The sequence below is a fragment of the Serpula lacrymans genome (assembly GCF_000218685.1).
Source record: "Serpula lacrymans var. lacrymans S7.9 unplaced genomic scaffold SERLAscaffold_8, whole genome shotgun sequence".
In the NCBI taxonomy this organism is placed as follows: domain Eukaryota; kingdom Fungi; phylum Basidiomycota; class Agaricomycetes; order Boletales; family Serpulaceae; genus Serpula; species Serpula lacrymans.
Genome location: NW_006763297.1, coordinates 1,277,592 through 1,299,394, shown reverse-complemented (window position 1 = coordinate 1,299,394; position 21,803 = coordinate 1,277,592). Strand labels below are relative to the sequence as shown.

Sequence of the window (21,803 nt, the reverse complement as noted above, 5' to 3'; positions counted from 1 at the left end):
TGGTATTCGATTTGTTCTGGATTCGATACGCCCTCAGTGCGCTGGTGATATCAACTTATCCACTTCCATCAGCGAACGGAGACTGTGCGGGTAGAAACCAAGGGCAACGATGATGGATGACAGTGGGTCCGGCTGGGCCAGAAATGCCGCCGGAAGCATCGCCGGGTGGCACTGATACCGGGAGTTGCCGAGGATGAACCAAGTACAACAAGCAAACAGACGACATCATTTACAACAACAGCACGCACACCTTTCCCTCGCCGCTGTCCTTTTCGACGTCCTCGCCGTCGCCCACGTCCTCCTCGTCTGTGCCCACCGTCGTTGGCTCTATCCTCGTCATATTGCCCGTCTCACACGCCTAGCAGGCTCGATTTGCTAGACCGGCAGGCTCCGCTGGTCTCGTCTAGACCCAACGCAGCACACAACAGACGTACTCGCAGTATTCCTGTCGTGCTCTTGTTTCTAGCATAGTCCGCAGACTCGACGTCAGGACTTTGGCTCCAAGACGCATCACCAAAGATATCACATCTCGAGGTCGCTTTGCGTCTGCCTGTTTCTTTTTCATCAACACGTTTTCCTCATCTCCCCAAAGATCGCTTCCTCCTGGATAAGGAACATCATCTATATCTCATCCTTTTGTCCCCATACATAGGTCTAGCACTATCTTCCATCTTCACCTCGCTAGCGGAACTCAACTACAAAAACTCTTCACTTATAATTTCTCACACCCCACTTTCAACTTTCATCTACTAAATCTCTTTTCATGGCAACCCTTCGCCCTCCTTCCAGTCCTTCCCCTTCCCCTTTAACTACAGAAAATGGTCGCGCCCCCGCTAATTCGCGTGCTTCCATGGGCCCCCGTCAAACTCTTTCTCCTGCCTCGCCGCGTCCGGGTGGAGGCGGTGTGAGCGGTGCCCGCCCCACCAGCGAGCTCCTTGGAAGCGCAAGCATGTTCCAAACCCCCGAATCGGATGCGATCGACCAGTGGTTCGAGAATTTGCAGAATTACGAGGCCACTCTCGAAGATATGGCTGCCGCATCGCTGGACGTCAACTTTAAAGAAGAATTGAGCGCGATAGAGCAGTGTAAGTATTCTAGCTATATTGCTTGATAACTTTTTAAAATATGTTCTTCTTCAGGGTTCAAAGTTCTTTCTGAAGCAGAGCGCACAGCCGCTCTATACAGTCTTCTTCAACATTCTACCCAAGTTCAAATCAGATTTTTCATTACAGTTTTACAACAGATGGCAAGATCCGATCCTATGACTGCTCTCTTGAGTCCTGCTGTTGGTGGTATGTAGATGCTCTCTTTGCTCTTAAAATCATTTTAATATTATTCTATTTTAGGCTCCATGCAAAGTCAGATGGAGGCGAAACTCGCCCAAATGAGTCTTAAATCTCCTGCTTTGAAGTCGCCTATGCCTTCTTCGCCTCGTAACTTCAGTGCTAACAGGCAATCACTCGCATTGGACACTTCGTCCGCATTTCTTTCCCCCGAATCCGCTGCGATAGGATCTGGGGGTAACGATGCTGCTGCCACGCTAGCGCAACAGAGAGCGAAATTAAAAGCAAGCAACGCTGCCCATAGGATTTCGGCTCCCGTCCTTGCATCTACTGGCGGAGATGGCCGTTCCTCGTGGGGATCTGCATTGAGCCAAGTAACAGAGCAGAACCCTCACTCACCTGCTCAGGAGATCGCTGTACCCAGCCCAAACATTAGCGTTAACAGTAGGCCCAAAAGTACCGAGTTCAGTGGCTCTATCGGGTCTCCTCACCCGGGTGCAGACACGCTCTCCCCTATCATGGGCGACAGCTGGGCCAGCATGGTGAATACCCCTCAGAATCTCATGTTCGGAAAGGAGGCGCATGGCAATCAGAACCTTGATGCAGCGGCCGCCAAGTTAAATGAATGGTCCGCTTTGGCTGCTGCGCCTCGCGTTCCACTCATGGCTGATCCCAAGTCATTCCGTCGTGCATCGAAAGGCAATACAGCCCCTAACTCTGACAACGGCCGAGATGGTAGTGGTGGGGTAGACACCAACCTTATCCAGCAGCAACAACAGCAGCAACAGCAACAGCAACAACAGGTGCAACGCAGGAACGTTAGTCAAGGAGCTAATAACAACTTTAACGGACAACCGCAAGGTACTTGGAATGGAGCCCGAAGCCCGGGGTTACCCACTCCGAACAGGTTCGGGGACGAACCCAACGGTCTTAACGGTTTGGGCATGGCTGGATTTAACATGGGAGGGTTGGGTAGCCCTGGATTAAGCATGGGAATGCAAAATGCTAGCTTACTGGCAGGAATGAACCCCATTCAGCAGATGAACATGCTTAGCATGCAGGCGCAGATGAGTGCGATGGGAATCTCTCCCGAGCAGGTTCTGGCTGCCCAAATGGCGGGTTTCACTCAGCCCGGTTGGTTGGGTTTACCGCAGGGGATGCAAGGTGGTAATGGCGGAAATAACAGCAACAATAATAATAACAGGAATCGCGGCGGTGGCGGCCGGTCTCCTGGCCTCGGAAAGTCGGGATCTTCTGCTGGTAGCAACGCAGGCAGCAACGCTGGCGGAAAGAAAGACGAGGAGGACGTCGACCCTGCGTTACTGAATGATATCCCGGCCTGGCTGCGAAGTCTGAGGTTGCACAAGTACACGCCGAACTTTGAGGGGTACAAGTGGCAGGACATGGTAATGCTTGATGAGGCTGCTTTGGAAGGCAAGGGCGTGGCCGCTCTTGGCGCGAGGAGGAAAATGTTGAAGACATTCGAGGTAGTGAGGAAGAAGATGGGCATGGAGAATCCTGGTGGGGCCAGCGAGACTTCCTCCTCGTGATCATAAGGGATGATCATCACTTTCAAAGGCAGTTTAGCGCTGCCAAATCAAACTCTATCTCAATACTCTGGTCTCTTGTCGTTTTGTTCTGTTTTGCCTCCTTTCATCGTTCTATGAAAATATCTAGCACGTATGCTAGCAGGTTTGCGGACGGATTTTAGCTACATGAACATGCTTCTCTGTACCTGTAATATAATGTACGATGTCTATAACTGTCTCTGCAATTATTTTACCCTTGCCATCGTTCCTCGTGTCCGAGGAGGGAGGATCTAAATGATGGCAGTATTGTGATGTTCTGTAGAGAAAGGCGATCACCGTGTCCTTTCTATGGCTAATATGCACCTTCGTTGTACAGATGATTTTGATTCTTATTTTTACGGGAAAGTGGTGGAGACACCAGACGTCATATTTGGATGAACCGTGTGCCTAACTGAAACCGTTTCTCTCAGCGCCTGGTTCGCGGCCGTCTCCTGGGTAAACATATAAAAAGGGATCACTGCCATGCCCAAAGCCAGAATCTTTTCCTGAGCCGATAAAAATTCTTACAAGCCCACCCAGCACACTACACGCCAGCGGAACCAAGCCAAGCACCAGGTCGTTGTTTATAGCCTTAGACTTGTCAGTAGCTTATAACTTGGCTTATAATATCCTTCACCAGTCACGTTCTGATCTCTGTTATAATAACCAGCCAATCCCCTTCCCTTTCATTCACTAGACTTATAATATGCCTCTCGACCGTGGCCCATCTCCTCTTCGTCCACCAATCTTTGGCGGAAGTGCTTCTTATCGTGTAGAAGCCATGTCCCCCGTCGATACAGAACTCCATCCCGTCCTTCATGCAGGGAGAGTCGCCGTCATAACTGGTGCTGCAAGCGGTATTGGCAGAGCCGCTGCACTAGAGTTGGCAAAGTGCGTGCGGTTGTCGTTTTTTCACACTCACCCGCGGAAACACTTACGAGGGTGTTCTGTTCTGCTGGTGTGGTGCTGATCTGACCGATGATCACTGTCGTGTTTGTATCTTTTTTTTGTGACCATTTGTCGCTATTGCGGTTCTCCTTGAACCCATGTTCGCAGACTGGGACTCAAGATCGCGTTGGCGGACACCTCCCCAGATCTCCTCTCAGACACAGGCAAGGCGGTCGCAAAGATTGTCGGTGACGCGAACGTCCTCATCATCCCCACTGATGTGTCCAAGCTTGAAGATGTAGTGCGCTTGCGTGATAAGGTCTACGAAGCGTGGGGCGAGGTGAGTTGCAATCGCTATTGGTGGTTCGTTATCTGATCTGCGTCTGCGTCTGATTATCTCGCCCGCGTAGGTCGCTGTTCTCCTTAACAATGCCGGCATAGGTCCGGAAAGCACCTCCTGGACAGGGCTCGATAACTGGCGAAAGATCTTTGACGTGAACGTCTTTGGGTATGCTGTTGTCATTTTGTCTTCGGCTTTGTTCGGTCGTCTGACTATTCGCTGCAGAGTGGTCAACGTGCAGCAGACATTTGTCCCCGTAAGCTCCTCAGTCATCGCATTATCAGATTAGCATAGTGATGACACTTGCTTGGCTTTACAGTCGATGCTTCATCAAGAGAACCCAGGGATGGTCATCAACACCGGGTCCAAGCAGGGTATCACCAACCCTCCGTACGTATTGTGTTTTTATGCAGCCCTACCCTGTTAGCTATTGGTTAACCTTTTGGCTCTGACCCCTTTTATCACAGTGGAAATGCCGGGTACAATGCTTCTAAAGCGGCCGTCAAGAGTTTGACTGAAGGACTGGCACACGAGCTGCGCAACCAGTCTTCCAAGAATCTCACGGCTCATCTCTTCGTGTGAGTCCTCTTGTTAGTTTACTCGCTGTTTCAGTTCAATTGACTCGGTACTATTCCAAAGCCCTGGGTGGACCTTCACTGGCATGACTGCTCGTAGTTCCGAGAAGCCCGCGGGTGCATGGTCTGCTGAAGAGACAGTGTTATACATGCTCGACCGTGTACGCTCCGGTGACTTTTACATTATATGCCCCGACAACGACACGCGAAAGGAAGTAGACCAATTACGCATTATGTGGTCTGCGGCCGACGTCGCGGAAGGAAGGCCAGCGCTCAGCCGATGGCACAAAAACTGGAAGGCGTTGTTTGAAGAATACCTCAGGGACGGATTGGCTGCCCTTGAATAAGTTATAATGGTAATTGTATTGGGGGAGTTAGAAAGAGAAGTGTACTTGAGCATGTCGTGAAAATTTGTTTCTTTATTTTCCCTTTGCTTATTGTCGTGAGTAGTAGTCGCGCCCAACGAGCCAATAGTAGTGTCTCGGACGATTCAATGATAGATTGCAGTGCATTTTGCTACGATATTGACAGCTGCATATGGGGACAGTATGGGACCTAGACTGATGTGGTGCCTCACCGTGCTTGACGGAACTTGCTACGATCAGTGTTATTACCCGAAGACACTGCAATCTGGGGTAATTGTGGGGTAAAACGTCTAGAGTTGTAAAACGTCAACTAACCCCAAGGCAACGTCAACAGAACTCTGCGAATCCGCCAATACACGTTTGAAGCTGAACACCTGACGAACGGGGACGCACCTGATTGACTAGTGTCGCGTAAATACGCTTGAAGGGACACGCCTCGAAATGTTTTACATATGCGTCCCTATATTGGCAGGGTTCGATGAGGAAACGAACACCACGAGTGATATAAAATTACTCTTTTTCATTCGTTGCATGAGTCGGAATATCGAGACATGGATTCCATCACAACACGGGTTCACATTCACGCGCCCGCTTAGCTAGCGGACCAGTGCGAGGAGGGAATGCGCTCGGATCTTAGCCAGAACTCGACGGGCGAGACCCGGTTCACGTTCGTGGCACATTCGTATCTTTCATCGCCAGAGCTAACTTGAGGCATATGCGTGCAGTGCTGACGTTTCAAAGATGGCAGGTATCTCGTTACTTGGAATGGCATGACATGAGTATTACCGAGGACCGCTGTAGTACCTGATAGTTGAAGGAAAGAACTCACCGCAACGGGAACTGTTCAGGCTAATTACCCGAACAGCTTAGACTGCAACTAACATTATTATCGCGAATAATTAGCACAGATGACGGTGGATTGCTACCCCAATATTTCACAGGATGACTCTGGCCAGGCATTCGGACGTTACGGACTGTTGCTGTGTTTTCCAAGTTTGTTCATAGAGGCCGAAAATTCTTTTCAGCCAACTTGAATTTCAATCTCACCTTTTTGTGTTGGTGGCCAGTATTAGGTGCATATGTGATAGTAGAAAGTGCGCCGAATGCGACATTTTGTATGGTACAGATGAGTATATTAAGACATAGAATAATGGACGAGGTACGCTGTTAAGCAGCGCCTTTCACGGATCATGGAGATGAGAGAGCGGGTATTAGCAGCGCGGGATGATATGCAGTCCGGTGTCTAACCGTGTCTTGTGTTGTTTTGTGTAGCCCCGCCTTCAGTTCCATATAAATATTCCTGCCCTTTCTTTCGCTCCATTCCCCATATCTGCTCTTCAAATTCATTAGACATACCTACAAAGCTCTATAAACCTGCTATAGAACCTATAATCTCATCCTAGAGACTTCGCTATCGTCGGTAATGACCTCGCCAACACCACTAAAGCCAGGCCCAGGTGTCCTCCTCGACCCCACAAAGAGCTATCTCAACAGTGGCCCTTACTCGTCCACGTCCAACGCCAGCTCTCGCACCAGCAGCGAGGCTTCATTGCAACGCGTCAAGAACCTCCCCGGTTACACCACCCCAGTCTTCAAGGGAAAGGAAGAACAAAGAGCAAAGGTCCAAGCCAATGTCGCCAACAAGGTATGCATGCTAGTTTTATCTCTTCTTCTTTGACCACTCACTCGTACATGGCTCCACTTTGCAGGGATTCATTCCTCGCGAGTTAGTCGCGAACGAGGTTAACTGGTTCTACTCGCACCTCGGTATCGACGATACCTACTTTCAGAACGAGTCTCCGTCTGTTATCTCTGACCACATCCTCGCGCTCTTCGGTGCAAAGGTCCTCGCATACACCAAGCATGACCCGAACCAGCTCGTCATTGACCTCGAGAAGATCGACGAGAAAGGCAATGGTGCGACTTTCATCCACACCAGCGCTCCGGGTTTAACTTCTACCGAGGGCCCGGGTGCAACTTGCGAGTCTCGGTTCGTACTTTTTCCACTTAGCGAGTTTTATAATGGAACGTCATCTAATGTCATCTTTAGCATCGATTCGTTGTATCTGGACGGTTCTACTCCCTCGAATGCTTACCGTTTAGAGACTTTCCGTTCAACTGGTTCCATCTCTGCGACTGCTTCGCAGCAGCTTCGTTGCTACTTTGTCACCAAATGCTGGTTCCCATCCCCGGCGCCTCCCTCTACTCGCACTGATGGCCGCACTGATATTCGGAGCGTCTCCGATCCTGTCTTCCTCGAGAAAGCGACCGAAAATACTCTCGAAATTTACCAGCAGATTCTGTGGAATGTCGAGAGCCGTTATGGTCCTGTCATCGAAGTGTTCGAGGTCGAGGGTACACGCGAGAGGCGTCTTGTCATTGGATACAAGATGGGCGGAACATCGCGTTTCTTCAGGTAATCACATTTATCATCTTTCCTTAGTGCTATCAATGACCTTTCACTACTAGCGCTCTCTCCAACCTTTACCACTTCTACTCGTTGTACTCGGCGCGTAAATACGTGGAACAGTTCTCTAATGGGATTACCATCATCTCCCTCTACCTCAACCCGCTGCCCAACTCCAATGCAGCCCCGATCGAGCACTCGATTTTCCAAGTCATGAAAGAAGCCTCCCTCTTGTTCTGTCTCCCCGATAATCCCTTCTTCCTTCCAACTAACAGCCATGCAGTTCAAGAAGCGACGTATGCCTGTATGTCTCTACCATCATCGTTTTCTTTGCACTAGTCTAATTCTATGATGTCCCTAGACTGTGGTTGGGTATTCGCACAGCACTTCTGTAACCGACTCGGTCCGGCGTACCTCCATCTTAAGAATATCCTGGATGAGACAAACCCATCTCATGCTGAAGTCCTCAATGACATCAAGCGTCGCTTCAGAGAAGAGACTTTCACGCGTGAGAGTATCGCGCAGGTCATTCATGCGCACCCTGAGCTTGTATGTCGTTGTGTTAGACGCGATGTATCGTTCTTTGCTAATAATGGTTTTGGTTCAGATTCGGTTACTATATGTAAACTTCGCGATGGTGCATTACCCTGCTGCGGACGAGGCGTCTCAGTTGATGTGCGTGCTGTTTTCTTTTCTCGGAAATACCGTGTTCACACATGTTGATGTATATGCCCATGTAGGCCGACGCTGTCTTACCAACGTCTTCAGACGACACAACCTCTCTCGGATGCAGAATTGTACGACAGAATCAGGCGCTCGGTGATCAACAAGCAAGATCTACAAGTCCTTGAGAGTTTTCTCATCTTCAACAAGTACGTTGTGTCATTTCCTCATGGAAAATCTTACCTTTGACTATAAACTCGTAGACACGTTCTCAAGACGAACTTTTACCAGCCAACAAAGGTCGCATTGTCTTTCCGCCTCGCGCCTGACTTCTTGCCCGAGGTTGAGTACCCAAAGAAGCCTTTTGGCATGTTCATCATCATCGGGAACGAGTTCCGCGGATTCCATATTCGCTTCAGGGATGTTGCAAGAGGTGGTATCCGAATTGTGATGTCTCGAAACAAAGAGTAAGCTATGATTTATCTTCTGTGATTTTTATTACTAATAATGCGTGTACAGAAACTACTCTATTAACCAGAGGATGTTGTAAGTCACATTGTGATTATATTTCATGTCGTGATCAGATACTAATACTTCTCCAAAGGTTCGATGAGAATTACGGGCTGGCTTCTACGCAGTCGCTGAAGAACAAGGATATCCCGGAAGGCGGAGCCAAGGGAACGATTCTACCTTCGTATGTCTTTACGTGCTGTAATGAATTGTTCAGTCGATAACATATATCCTGCTTAGGTTGGGAGCAAGTCCAAGGCTATGCTTCGAGAAATATGTAGATGTAAGATTTGTGTTCACTGCTGGAAGGAATGGTGCTTATATGCTGTTTTTCTTTGTAGGCTGTCATAGACCTTCTTATCCCCGGGCAGAGCCCCGGTATCAAAGAGCGCCTAGTTGATCTGTACAACAAGCCTGAGTTGCTTTTCTTTGGTCCAGATGGTTTGTGAAGGTTTTATCAGGCGGAAGAAGGATATTGACGTTCGTTCTTGCTACAGAGGGCACTGCCGACATGATGGACTGGGCTGCACGTAAGTTTTTACAAGGGATTTGATCGAACTTGACTTAATATGTGTTGGGTACAGTGCATGCCCGCGACCGTGGTGCTGAGACCTGGTGGAAGTCGTTTACTACTGGAAAGAGTGCCGAAACGCTTGGTGGTGTCCCACATGATACGTACGGTATGACATCACTGTCAATCAGGCAATACGTCCTGGGCATATACAAGCAACTGGGTCTGAGGGAAAAAGACATCACGAAGGTGCAGACTGGTGGTCCTGGTACGTTTACCCCTTTGGCACGTAGTTAACAAAAGAGCTAACATTGCATTACCGTACAGATGGCGATCTTGGATCCAGTATGTTGCATCAGCGTTCAGCTGTATTCCACTTGAGGCTAATTCTCTCATGTAGATGAAATTCTCCTAAGCTCTGATAAAACGGTGGCTATCATCGACGGTAGTGGCGTCCTCGCTGATCCAGCTGGTCTCAATCGCGAGGAACTCATTCGCCTTGCCAAGTTGCGTGTGCCTGTGGCGAACTTTGACAAGACGAAACTCAGCAAAGATGGATATCTAGTAAAGGTAGAAGATCAAGATGTTAAACTTCCTTGTAAGCTGCACATTCTAGTAAATATAGAAATAGGACTGACGTGCTTTCGATAGCCGGAGAAATCGTCCTTGACGGAACTGATTTCAGGAACGGTGCACATCTACGATTCAAAGCTGATTTGTTCGTGCCTTGTGGTGGCCGGTTAGTAATTTATTGTTTTATATATGGGCATGGGATGATACTTAGTCGTATTTTGTTATTGCAGTCCTGAAGCCGTGAACATCTCTAATGTGGCTGCACTTATCGACGCAGAGGGCAAGCCTCACTTCAAATACGTCATTGAAGGGGCCAACTTGTTCTTTACTCAACAGGCAAGAATGTACTTGGAGAAACGCAAGGTTGTCTTGTTCAAAGATTCAAGTACCAACAAGGGTATGCTTCGCATCTCCTTGATGTATTGTCGTGACAAAAGCTAAGATGGACCTTGACAGGTGGTGTAACAAGTTCTTCACTCGAAGTCTTAGCTGGCTTGGCGCTTGCTACTCAAGACTACGTCGACCTCATGATTTTCAAAGACGGAAAGCCATCTACTTTCTATCAAAGCTACGTCCGAGATATCCAGACGAAGATCACCGAGAACGCCGCGGCCGAGTTCCAGTGCATATGGCGCGAGCACTCAAGGTTGCAGGGTGCCAAAGCACGCACGCAGATCTCCGACGAGCTTTCGAGCACACTGAACAACTTGCAGGCGGAGCTAGAGAGTTCCGATCTATTTGAGGATGTTCCAAGCAGGAAGGGTGTGATGAGGCGCGCTATGCCTAAGACACTGGTGGAAAAAGTTGGACTTGACGCACTGTTGGAGAGGCTTCCTGAACCATACCAGCGGGCATTGTTCTCCAGCTGGGTGGCTTCGCATTTCGTGAGTATCAGTGTTCCGTGATAAGGTTTTGTTGTATTGATGTTGCTTTGCAGATTTACAAATATGGTGTTAATGGCTCTAGTGTCGATTTCTTCCATTTCGCTCGTGACCTTTCCAACTAGCGGAGAGGCTGGTTGTATTGTAATGGACCAAGTACTTTAACTTAGGAAAACAATGGGAAGAAAAATAATACCTCGTTTGGGTTGTACTATTTACAAATGCGATCTTGAATGCAATAGCAATAAACCACAATCCTTCGCAGTCGCGCTAAGGTTATATACTCCCCTATGTTTTTTGGTCTTCATAGATGTGATAAGATGTGATCTCTCATGTCTCATAAGTACAGCATAAATAATGAGTATTGATTCTCCATACAAATACAGTGACTAGTACCCTTCCACAATAAGCTGGACAACAGTGTCATAGTCCTTCGTCATACAACTTCTTCGACAACGCCATGTAAAACCTCTCCAGATCCACTTTATCATTCCTAGGCAGTTTCTTTTCTTTCTTCAGTGCGAGATCCCCTGAATCTTTCCCTTTGGATGATAGCTTTGTTGGTTGGTCCGCAAGCCAGTCAAAAACAGCCGAGAGCTTGTCCGTCGAAGATTTGATGACTGGATCGTTTCGTTCTCCCTCTTGAATGCGGTCTTTTTCTGCCTTTGTCAACTTGCCAGCAGGGGCAACGGCTTCGCGTACGACTGAATGGGAGTCATTGCCCTGCTCTTTCTTCTCCTGCTTCCGCCAAGCACCTGCGAATTTTCTCCAATCTGCAATGCTCCATCCATCCAGACCCACGTTAGCTCCTATGCTTGCCAAGGGTACTGAAGGAAAGTCCACGTTGAGTTCGATCCCGCTTGCACCTCTGATCTCCCAATGATCGCAATCATCCACGATACCCAAGAATTCACCCCATCGTGCACTCTGCACCGTAACGAGACCGTCGTTTCCCCATTGTTCTTCGGTTTCCCATGGTGGTTTCTCTTGTGAGAGCTCCCGTCCCGAGCTCATCCAATCCCTCTTCAGTTTATCTCGTACTTTCTCCTCTGAGCCGTCCAGTACCATCTTTGGAAGCCAAAAGGGGTGCCATACACTTACACTATCAGTGCGCCCTGTGACGCTGAAGTATTTGACGCGAGGATCGTCTGGTGTGGCGGGATTGAAGACGTCGTTGAGGTAGGTAGATGTTAAATTCGCGTAGGCAGGAGAGTCGAGTACTGATATTAGAAGAGTAGTAAAAGACGATGGTAACGAAGAGAATGAGAAATGCGAATCAGATTTCTCGGCCTGAGGAGCTGTGGATGACGACTGGGACCTCATCGAGTGAATCTCTGCAGATGCCAACTTATCTTGGAGCTCTTTCTGGCGAAGTTTCCCAAGCCCAATGTTATCCTACAGTTCATGAGCGAGATGTGCTTAATGAAGATAAAAAGCGATCATACCGCACACCAATCCATGAAGGGGCTGCCTCGATGAGGAGTACTGACAGTGGTCAGGGAAAGTGGAGTGTATTCCGTCGGTTTGACGTGTGTGATTAGATGTCGACAGTCTAGACCTCCCATGGAATGAGCCATGAGGTTTACACCCCGACCTCGAGCTTTCTCTTGCAGTAAGCGATCCAGGTTCTCAGATCGAGATGCGATAGACCCAGTCCTATAAGTTTGTTACCATCAGGTCGGAAGGATATATCCCTTAGCTCATAAACATACCCTGGGACCGATGTGACAATCACGTCTGCACCAACTTTCTTCTTGAGGATGCTAAGAACGTTTGACCAATAATGCAGTCGAAGACCTGGGAAAGCAGAAGGCCCTAGTACATCGAAACCATACAAACCTATTTAAGGTATCAGTTTCACTAAGATCGATAGGAGCGTCCCTCTTAAGACGAACCATGGCACAAGACGATAGGGTAGCGGGGAGTCCTTACGGGATCACAGAGAACGGGGTTCTTCATTAGATAGTGTATAGTATCCAGTGGTTTAAGATCATGTTCTGGCTCGCGAGGAGGCTGAGGCGGCGGCCGAGGCTGTGGTGATGCACCTGATGGCGACCTCCTGAGTTCACGCCTGTGAGAAGGTGGAGGTTCATCGTCCTGGGGACTCTCCGAAGATCCCATGTTAGTCGACAGCGACAAAACTGAGAGCCACGAAAAATTTCGTCGTGTCCCAGAGGCACTAAGTCTGGAAGCTAGTGTACATGATACATTTACAAGGACATGCGATCAACACGAGACAGCGACATACCTTCAACAACTGCCTCACCCTTTGAAGTTGGATTCTCTGATCGTCCTAGCAGGGCATTGCGCTCCATAGCTCCTTGAAGCGTCTTTGACCCTCGCCACAACCATTCGGTGGTCTCTTTCGAGGTTTCCCAAGGCCAAAGTTGGGACGGAACTTGTGCTTCCCTTGATGTTGGGGTAATTTCGGTCAGATCATCCTCGTGTCTGACCTTGTGAAGTAGATATTGGTTGGATATGGATAAGGTGGATATGACATTGGCGAGTCTGCGAAGAAAGACAACGACATGTATAGGAAAGTGGATACTGGTCATTGTGGACCAGGAAACCCCGATGGACTGAGGGGGAAGAAGACATACATGATGATGATCGCTTACCCAACATCCATTTGTAGCCAATCAATATCATTGGGGCAAACGAGGCACGTGTGCTATTTCACAAACATGGGGTCACATGGTAATCGACCAAGTACATCTACAGCTGCATAACCATGTGCGTGTTGGCAGAAACCAAATTTTTCAAAAAAATCGTAAAGCTTCAGGAAAATATTTTAATTCAAGAATTTGCTGTCCTGCGTGATCCTTTTGGTCGGAAGGAAGGCGATCAATTTGTGTCTCTTCAGGGAGATAGCTCCAGAACGAGGCTAAGGGAAGTTACAATGTTGGCGTTTGGCTCGTAAATCCAGGCAAAATCTTAGTAAGCCGAGAATGTAGCTGGATGCTTCTTGACAAATCTGGCATATATAGCGGTGAGGTCAATGGACGAAAAACTAACTTACCTTGACGGGTTCGATGACAACCCGACCCTTGAAATGCGGCGTCATTACCTGCCCAGTCACCACCTGACAAATGTTCACGAAAAGTTGGTAAACGCAGAACATTGGTCTATAGGAAGTTCACCTACATATAGGTCAATCATTATGGTGAGCGTCCCAAAATGATCCTGGAAATCGCAAAGACCATAAATATGCAACCGGAGCCCCCTCCACTGGGTCTGCAGAACCAGCGTTCAGCAACAACGGGAATGAATAATATAGTGTAAATACAGCTACCCAAGAAGTCGTGTCGATACATTCTGTACCCCCATGTATTTTTTACTTCATTCAGGATTGTGGTGTCACTGCGCAACCAGAACCAAACCTTGAAACCGTGCTCAGCATGCTCAAGAGCGTACCTCAAAAATCCGAAGCTAATAGGATCGCCTGGTTGGTCTGGAAACTTGACACCATACCCTGTCTCATAGGTCGCGCAGTCGTTCCCGGTAGATATACTGCTAACTGTATAAATTGTAATCAAGGACAATATGGGCTAGTGGCTCACCAGCAGACATACAATAAAGTTAGCGAGGACTAATATCAAAGAGGCACTAAACAAGAACTCGTATAGACTGATGCTGCGTTTGGACTGAGACTGTTGACTCCCTCTACAATGTTGATTTCACCCTGGACCCAAGCATTAGCTAGTATGTATAACTTCAGAAAAATTGTATATCTGTAAGGCCAGTTGGAGACGAGCTTAAAAATGCACACCAGAAACTAATATCATTGCAGCCAACAGGTTAGTGCCAAACAACATGACTTAGCTCGTCCGAGTGTTCCGAGTGTTCATGAGACTTGATAGAGTGACGAGCAACGACAACCTTCCTTTCGGTCAACCTTGACAGCTGTGTGTTGCTACTGCTTGTGGAGTGTGAGGACAATGTGTCCCGCTTTGGGCTGGTAACCTGTGGATCCGTTGACAGTTCACTGAATTCAGAGGATGAAGATGTGATCAACTATTAACATGGGAAAATAAAGTAACGTTCTAGACGTGGCGGCAGGATACTTCAGGAGTTGTGTGTTAGATTCCTTGTTCTAGAAGCTGGTATGTCTCAAAAGCAAAGATGAAGTTCAAGAGAGCCCGCAAGTCAAGTTCTGACTCGGAACAAGTGAGCAAGATCAGTAGAGAAGATTTCAGACTCCGGTATATATCGTTTGATTATTAAGCCTTTATTCCGAATTTAGCAAGTAGTTATCATCTTCGCCTTTTGTTTTTCCATCATCATCAGTGTATTTATTCTGGTAATCATTGAATGACACAAGCACACGCTACAAGTATCTAATTTCTCTTCCTATATAATCCAAATCGAGTCTAGGAAGATGCCTAATCAGACTTCATATCAGTCGGAGCTTTGGGCGATGACTCCCAGATAGGACAGATACGGTGAACTCTACTTGGGTGTGTCTTGAACGTGTCCAAGGCTTATTGTCTTTCTACAGCCAACCGTACTCATAGGTCAAAGCTATCTGACAATACCACTATCATGGTGCGTGTTCTCAAAGGTTCCTAGCCAATGTCTGTCATGCCAAGTGACCACCTGATGCTTAGGCAACTGCTGCAATCGAGGCCACGAAAGTGGATGAAGTGGGCAATGCAAAGATGGTCACTACGAACGCGAAGCTCTATAGGGATGGAACGCTTGTCTGCAGCGTTTACACAGACTGTCAGAATGAGTTTTATGGCCTAAGGGGGCGCGTGTTGGTTGTGGCGCTTGATAAAGATTCTCGCGCCTTGGGGGTGTCACAGCTCATAAGTTGCGCAACTAGAGGTGGACTCTTGGACATCTTCACGCGCTCATCGGGGCGAGAGACATTCACGCAAAAATTTTCCTCTAATGTTGGTCAGCGGGCTGTACGACTGGATATCTATCAGTCAGACGCGGAGAACATGGGGAGCACAAAGGACAGGCTAAAGAATCTGTTAGAAGGAGCCGCAGAGGTTGCAAGTGTCTTGGGGTACAAACATTAAATTGTCGCAGTGGAAAGCAATGTCGACGTTGTAAAACAGTAATGTGGCGGTCCAAACATAAGACCCAAAGAAAGAATCAATGCAAACATCTAGTACAACAAGGGAACAGTAATCGGAAATGATTTGTAGTTTACAATAAGCAATACTTCAACGTTAAACTCGTGCCCCAGATAAAAAAAACGAAAGAATTAACAAACTTGGATTAGGGAGGTAGAAGACGTTATAAATAATACTTTCAATAAAAGAAATGACGGTCAAGTTTTCTCTGAGATAATAAGACCATTTTCTAGACATGGTCCATCGGGCGTTGCAAGTAGCGTCTCTACGTAGTTGAATGTTTCTCCAGATGCAAGGTTCCAGGTCTTCAACCATTCGAAGCCTTCCCAGGGGTGCTTCCTGATTTGTTTAATTACCCAAACATATGTATCTCTCCTGCGCAATAGCGGCTTCTCGATATCGTTGCCGTCCACCACCCATTCCACCCGGTTGACAATCTGACGCTGCAGCGGTTTATCGCCAGCATACACGAGCAGTGCTGCCTGAATCACATGTGCGACGAGATACGAGATCCGGAACAGCATACCAGAGAAACCGACAAGCAGTATTCCTCCCATGAAGAGTACGGTTGAGATCAGTCGCCAGCCTTCAGGAGCGCGTGCTTTCCCGAACACTCTGGATGACGTAGCTTCGATAAAAAGCTCGCCTGGAGCCTTGACTATAACGGTAACACCATTGGCCAGGAAGAATACGTTTGACTGTTCTTCTGTCTCCTTCCCTGCGCTTGGGAGTGGACCGTCGGCGATACTTTTCACGATCGCGATTGTCTGGCCAAAGAGAAGCGCGCCCAACGAACCAAGAGCGAAGAAATCCAATGACAAGCTGGCAATGCTGATCAGCGCCGCCAATACCACTGGCCTGATGACGCAGTACTCCCAAGAGAACGAAGTGGGCAACCACTGCCTCTTTTTCAACTGTTTCAGTCGCACCACCATGCCGGTTTTATCGTACCCCCCACTCAATGACATGAGATACCGGTGTACTTGTCCGACTTCCACGGTGCTAGTGATGCTTTGCAAAGGATTAAAGTATTGCAAGCCTTGGCCAATATGCAGGGAGTAATACTCGCGCCAGACAGTAGCAGGGTTGGCAAAAAGCCCGAAACAAGTGAGTAACGTCATGTCGCCTTTCCTATCCAACATATCCTTCTCGGGATCATCGAAGAAGAGGGTGATGAGGGAGATTGGATCAAGTGGAGCTTGGGTATAAATTTGCCCAAGTGGGGAACTGGCTGCGTGAACCGACGGTATCAAACAAAAGCCCAAGAGAACCGTAAACAGTGTCCACCAGAGGAATGTATTGCCTGTCGTCTTCCGCCTGACAATTGGATTCATAGATGGCTCAGGCGCCTCCGGAATTTGAACCTGCTCAGCAATAGGTACCTGGTGGGAGGGAGGATCCAAACCACCGATAGCGAGCCAGTCGCATGCCCACATGGACTTGCTTATGTACGACGGCATTCGCAAGACAGTCTCCTTGTGTAGTTCGTTGATAGTGCAACTTTCTGAACATAGGACGAACCTTCCTAGCCCACCTTCTCGACCTGTGAACACGCAAACCGTTGGCGGCCGTTCTGCCCTGAAATAGTAAATGGTGAACGACTTGGTATCTATGAGCGTGTAAACGTTTCCGGCCCATTCTGGTCCAGATGCTAAGGTGACCTGAGAGTCATCTCCTTTGCGGATAGCCTGCTCGTTGGGTACGGCGAATTCGGAGCCACTGGCGGTGTAGAATGTCTGAGGGAAGCTTGACTTGGTACTGCCGTATAGCCTTTTTGAGGCTTGCTCGGCTGTAATAATGCCCTTGACACCAATAAGCCAGGGTTGTGCCAACATAACACGCCCAGAGTGGCTGTAGACGATGAGTTTCGGGGAAACCAACAACAAGATCAATGATATGACTATAATGGCTATTCCGGAGGATCTTTCGAAGGGTACGAGGACTATGCCGAGTAACAGGAACTCCCAAGATAAATACGGTAGAGAACCGCAGACAATGCGCTTGAAAGTCATCTTGGACAGGAAGGCAACGTCCGGAAAGCCTTTCCACCTGATCGCTGCTGCGTGACAACCGTCCAACACCAATGCACCATTCTTTGTGATTCCAGCTACTTGCACATCGGGTTCCACATCCCATAGATTAGCTCCGTACACATCTTCGTCGGAGTACCAGCAGGCAGATGGCGAGATTTTGGGAGGGAGCATGGATACCATCCTCTCAGCGATTCTATCACTATCATTGGCCATCGAAAGCCGCGCAAGCGCTTGCAGTTCTGTCTCGAGAAAATTGGGCATGATTCTACGTTCGAAAAAGCCCATCAAGGCATAGACCTTTTCTGCTGGGTATGCAGTGAACTCGCTTCGTGGCACAAGAGTCTCCTGTGATACCTGCGCCTTCTCTCCCGTTTGAGGTGTAGTGATTGATCCACTAGAGCGACGCCATATAGCATTCTTCAACAACATGAGACGCTGTAACCTCTCCAACGCATCCTTCCCACTATATCCATTTATGATGGCCACTTCTTCGTCGTAGTGCTCGTACGCCCAGTTCGCAAGCTGACGTAGTGTCACAGGAGCCACTGGCCCATCTCCCACCATGTAGCGCATACGTGGGCTGAGGAGTGCCTCGGGAAGTGTCCATACGCGACCACCCCAGCTCTTCCAACCTCCCAAACTGTGGTCGTCCTGGCTGTCGGCGATCGTGATCAAGGTGAAAGAAGCGCCTCTGAATACGTCTGCGATGCGGTATAGATCAAGATTTTTCTCTTCCATAGACGCACCGGTGCATTCGAAGTCTAGCCAGTAAGCAAAATAACCTTGTCCGAGGCATGCTCGTCGGATCTTCTCCACCAGCGCATCCTTTTGCTCCAACTCGACTATCTTGCCCTTCTCATCCTCTCCTCTCTTGAAGAAATCTGATTGTCGATAGGATATGGCAACGTAAGGATGGTGTATAAGAACATCTTTATCGTCACAAGAAGCCCAGGTATCGAGTTGTGAATTGTATAGCATGAGTAAGCGCGGATAGAGTGCACGAGTGATGTCGGTAGTATCACCGGGTTTATCCTGAGGTATAGGTAGTGGTTTTTCCTCCAAATCGTTGACGCGAGTAGAGTGTTCTTTAGGGGAACGAGCGGCCCATAACTGACCCCAGTATCTGAGGAGGTATGGTTTGTAATGCCCAGTATACTCCGGCCTATCGAAAGGCCAGATAAGAGCGAGAGCGAACCAAGCCCATCTCCCAAGCCACTGGAGAATGTCTTCGAACGATGTTGGGGGGTTTTCCACGAGCCATACAGCAAGCTTGCTAGACTTTGCTGATTGATCGTTCACCTTGACTTCATCTCCTTTCGGAAACACCGACTGCACCACGAGTTTCTTGCATTTGCCTGTTGTTGGACTGACGTATCTCTGTCCTCCTTGATGGTCATGATGATTCGGCTTGAGTTGCCAATCACGACAAGATGGCACTTTGTGTTCTTGGTGTGACGAGCCGAATATCTCAAGGATAGTGGCCATTCGAGGAGGTCGGTAGACTCACTAGTTTGACTGCAGGAGGTAGGGATTAGTTTATCGTCGGCACACGGAGGAAAGAAATAGACAAACGTGGGTTGTAATCACAGGAGAATGAAGAAGAGGCGGAGATACTTGTGCTGCCCATCAACATCTCGAAGTATATATGTAGCTTTGAGAGGCGGTGCCATGAATACAAAGATTTTATTAGCACAAATCTACGTATACCATTGGAATGCTGAGATTCGATTTGACGGATTAGAAAAAGAGGGAAAATATACATCCGTGTTGATCCACACGAAAGCTGTACACCTGTGGGCCTGATGGCCTAACGCTCTTGGTGCGAATTTCCTGAATACGGAGTTGGGAAAACGTTGCGTACAAGGGTCTCTGCGAAATTTCATTAGATGGTCCAGTCGATAAAGGCCTCGCCCAGTTACGACCTGACGCCAAGAGAGCGCCAGTCATGGTCCAGCCTCCGTGCTATAGTTTGATAATTTGGAGCTGTATAACAGTTGTCTTCCTATGGGAAATGCTTGGTTGTGTCATGATGGTCGCTGTGATATGATTGTCAAATGCCTTAAATCAATCGTCGTGGATTTCCAGCTAACCTCGAGGTCGGACACCGTATTATGCCGATAGCTGCAAAGTGATAAGGCAAGGCACTGTAAGGGACATAGGGTGTCTGAACTGACATGATACTCTCTGCCCTGCCACTGCGGCCATCACTGTGTCAAATGATGTCTACGACGAATCCATCGGAGCTAGTACCACACGGCGGAAGCTTTGGTCGATCATGCATCACGTGAACATCACGTGCATGTATTTGCTGTCACGTGCCTGCCTGGCCGGAACTTGCCCGTGGTCAAGTGACGCCTTTGCTTTTCTGTCAGGTTCCAAGTCCGGCGAGTCAAGCTAATAGTAGTACCAGTGTGATCGCCTTTCAGCGTTATTGTCTATGCATCTTGTTGTGTTGCTACGAGGAGCAATTGTAGATTCGACGTCGTTGTAAAGTTACATGGTGCGTCGTATTATCATGTTCGACCCGGATAGTAATACAGTCTCACATTCGCTTTACTCAGAGTACTCGTCCTATTGTATCAATACTTTGCTTAATAAACTTGCTGTCAAGGTCGTGGACCTTCTGTGTCGAACATTGTCAAAGCCAAAGCTGCTTATTGTATCTAAGCACTCTTATCGTCCCATGCGCTTAGACCATATCATGATATTCACCATATAAATCCGTCCATCGCACACCAGGATTTCTCAACACAGAATCCCTCTATATCGCCAGTAAACTTCTCTCAAGATGGCTAACTACGACTTTGCTTTGCTATCAGAGCTTAACAAAATATTCGAGCCTCCTTCGAATAATCTATCTGCTCATCCACATACAGACCCTTTCTACCAGGATAACAAGCATTGCATTCGACACATATACAGTCTAGTCCACTCCCCTCCATCTAATTCTACGTCTTCGCCTTGCAGTAGCAGCACAACCCTTCTGAATGACTTCGAAGACGACTTATCATTCCCAGAAACTGCCGATACTGCCAAAGTCCACTCAAGAGGCACATCTCTACCTCCCCCTGGGCCTCATGAAGAACTGTGGTGGCGTTCTATCGTGGATGGCTCCTTGCCAAATGAGACGTGCGATACCCCACTCCAAGCTCCTGGCTATCCTACAACCCCTAGCCAAATTGTCCCTTATTCGTCGAAATCATATTTTCAAATACCATTGCACCCGAACCGTACCTTCAATCCGAACGCGGTCCCATTCGTACCAGCGTCTACAGAACCCGCGGCATATCGCCCAGGTCCTCGTCACGGACTCCCGACAGTCGTTACAAGGCCCGCCGAGCCCAACATTCCACCATGCTTTGCGACTTTCGCAGCAGGTGCATCTACCACAGATGCTCAGCTGCACCTACAGTATGCGTGCTCCTTACTACGCAATGTCGATTGGACATACGACGCACTTGAAAAGCTTGCAAAGCAATTCTGCCTGAAGGTCTCAGAGGGACTTCAACATCCTAATGGGACAGCTCCTTTTGCCCGTGCAGTGTATGTCCAGCTCAAAGTTCAATTCGGAGAATGGCAAGCCGGCTGCTTTGCTTTCCACCTTCGCGACAGCGCGTTCGATCTGTTCATGTCCAACTGGAACTCTGTACGGATCTTGAAGTTCTGTTAGACGTCTGATGCTGACTTAGTTTTCCCCTCTTACAGGACAGGCCGGATGCTATTGCGCTTTACAAGCCTTGTTCCATGTCACGCCTTTCTTCTGCGCTCGCTTTCGCCGCCTTCGTCGGAGATCTGTTTTCCCAACACTTCATAAACCAAGCATCTGTGCATCACTGTCTATCCGTGCTTTTGGCGAAGCTTTCCGCCGTCGAGCATATATATGCAATACATGCGCTCCTGCTCCATGCAAATAAAACGTTATGGCATACTGCCGAAAGTTATCAGTTGATGCGCGATTTTATCGCGAGCTTCACGCAGAGAGCAAGCTCTGTCTCTGACAACGCGAGCGTAGTGGGGCATAACTTCCACAAATCGGCCATACAAAGTTGGACGGAGGTAATGTTACTGTACTCCAGCGGTCTACCTCATCTGATTCCTGTAAATTATAGGAAATTGTGGCTA

General features: G+C 48.3%; 6 protein-coding genes across 6 annotated transcripts; 4 read left to right on the top strand and 2 right to left on the bottom strand.

The window, feature by feature from the left end:
- Nucleotides 1–763: 763 nt before the first annotated feature.
- On the top strand, nt 764–2,833 carry SERLADRAFT_409045 (uncharacterized protein; the record flags this gene model as incomplete). Its single annotated transcript, XM_007319468.1, has 3 exons — nt 764–1,085; nt 1,140–1,292; nt 1,347–2,833. 3 exons carry the CDS (start codon nt 764–766, stop codon nt 2,831–2,833), a joined length of 1,962 nt encoding a protein of 653 aa, XP_007319530.1.
- A 513-nt stretch (nt 2,834–3,346) lies between these two features.
- Nucleotides 3,347–5,227, top strand: SERLADRAFT_470101 (uncharacterized protein; the record flags this gene model as incomplete). The annotated part of the gene is made up of 7 exons (XM_007319467.1): nt 3,347–3,451; nt 3,522–3,742; nt 3,908–4,079; nt 4,150–4,335; nt 4,399–4,469; nt 4,547–4,657; nt 4,719–5,227. The coding sequence occupies 6 exons, from the start codon at nt 3,558–3,560 to the stop codon at nt 4,999–5,001; spliced, it is 1,008 nt and encodes a 335-aa protein (XP_007319529.1).
- A 1,215-nt stretch (nt 5,228–6,442) lies between these two features.
- Nucleotides 6,443–10,689, top strand: SERLADRAFT_439072 (NADH-dependent glutamate dehydrogenase; the record flags this gene model as incomplete). The annotated part of the gene is made up of 20 exons (XM_007319466.1): nt 6,443–6,664; nt 6,729–7,009; nt 7,070–7,435; nt 7,489–7,730; nt 7,788–7,975; nt 8,034–8,101; nt 8,167–8,298; nt 8,353–8,556; nt 8,609–8,635; nt 8,694–8,783; nt 8,840–8,882; nt 8,941–9,040; nt 9,097–9,129; nt 9,184–9,378; nt 9,438–9,455; nt 9,511–9,708; nt 9,762–9,849; nt 9,914–10,080; nt 10,140–10,567; nt 10,621–10,689. The coding sequence occupies 20 exons, from the start codon at nt 6,443–6,445 to the stop codon at nt 10,687–10,689; spliced, it is 3,159 nt and encodes a 1,052-aa protein (XP_007319528.1).
- Nucleotides 10,690–10,911: 222 nt separating this feature from the next.
- On the bottom strand, nt 10,912–12,701 carry SERLADRAFT_470093 (uncharacterized protein; the record flags this gene model as incomplete). The annotated part of the gene is made up of 4 exons (XM_007319465.1): nt 10,912–11,959; nt 12,010–12,220; nt 12,277–12,403; nt 12,460–12,701. 4 exons carry the CDS (start codon nt 12,683–12,685, stop codon nt 10,988–10,990), a joined length of 1,536 nt encoding a protein of 511 aa, XP_007319527.1.
- Nucleotides 12,702–15,303: 2,602 nt separating this feature from the next.
- On the bottom strand, nt 15,304–19,166 carry SERLADRAFT_416122 (uncharacterized protein; the record flags this gene model as incomplete). The annotated part of the gene is made up of 1 exon (XM_007319464.1): nt 15,304–19,166. The coding sequence occupies one exon, from the start codon at nt 19,164–19,166 to the stop codon at nt 15,846–15,848; it is 3,321 nt and encodes a 1,106-aa protein (XP_007319526.1).
- A 2,093-nt stretch (nt 19,167–21,259) lies between these two features.
- On the top strand, nt 21,260–21,685 carry SERLADRAFT_392194 (uncharacterized protein; the record flags this gene model as incomplete). The annotated part of the gene is made up of 2 exons (XM_007319463.1): nt 21,260–21,328; nt 21,387–21,685. A coding segment is annotated over one exon (205 nt), but the record flags the coding sequence as incomplete, so codon positions are not given.
- Nucleotides 21,686–21,803: the final 118 nt, after the last annotated feature.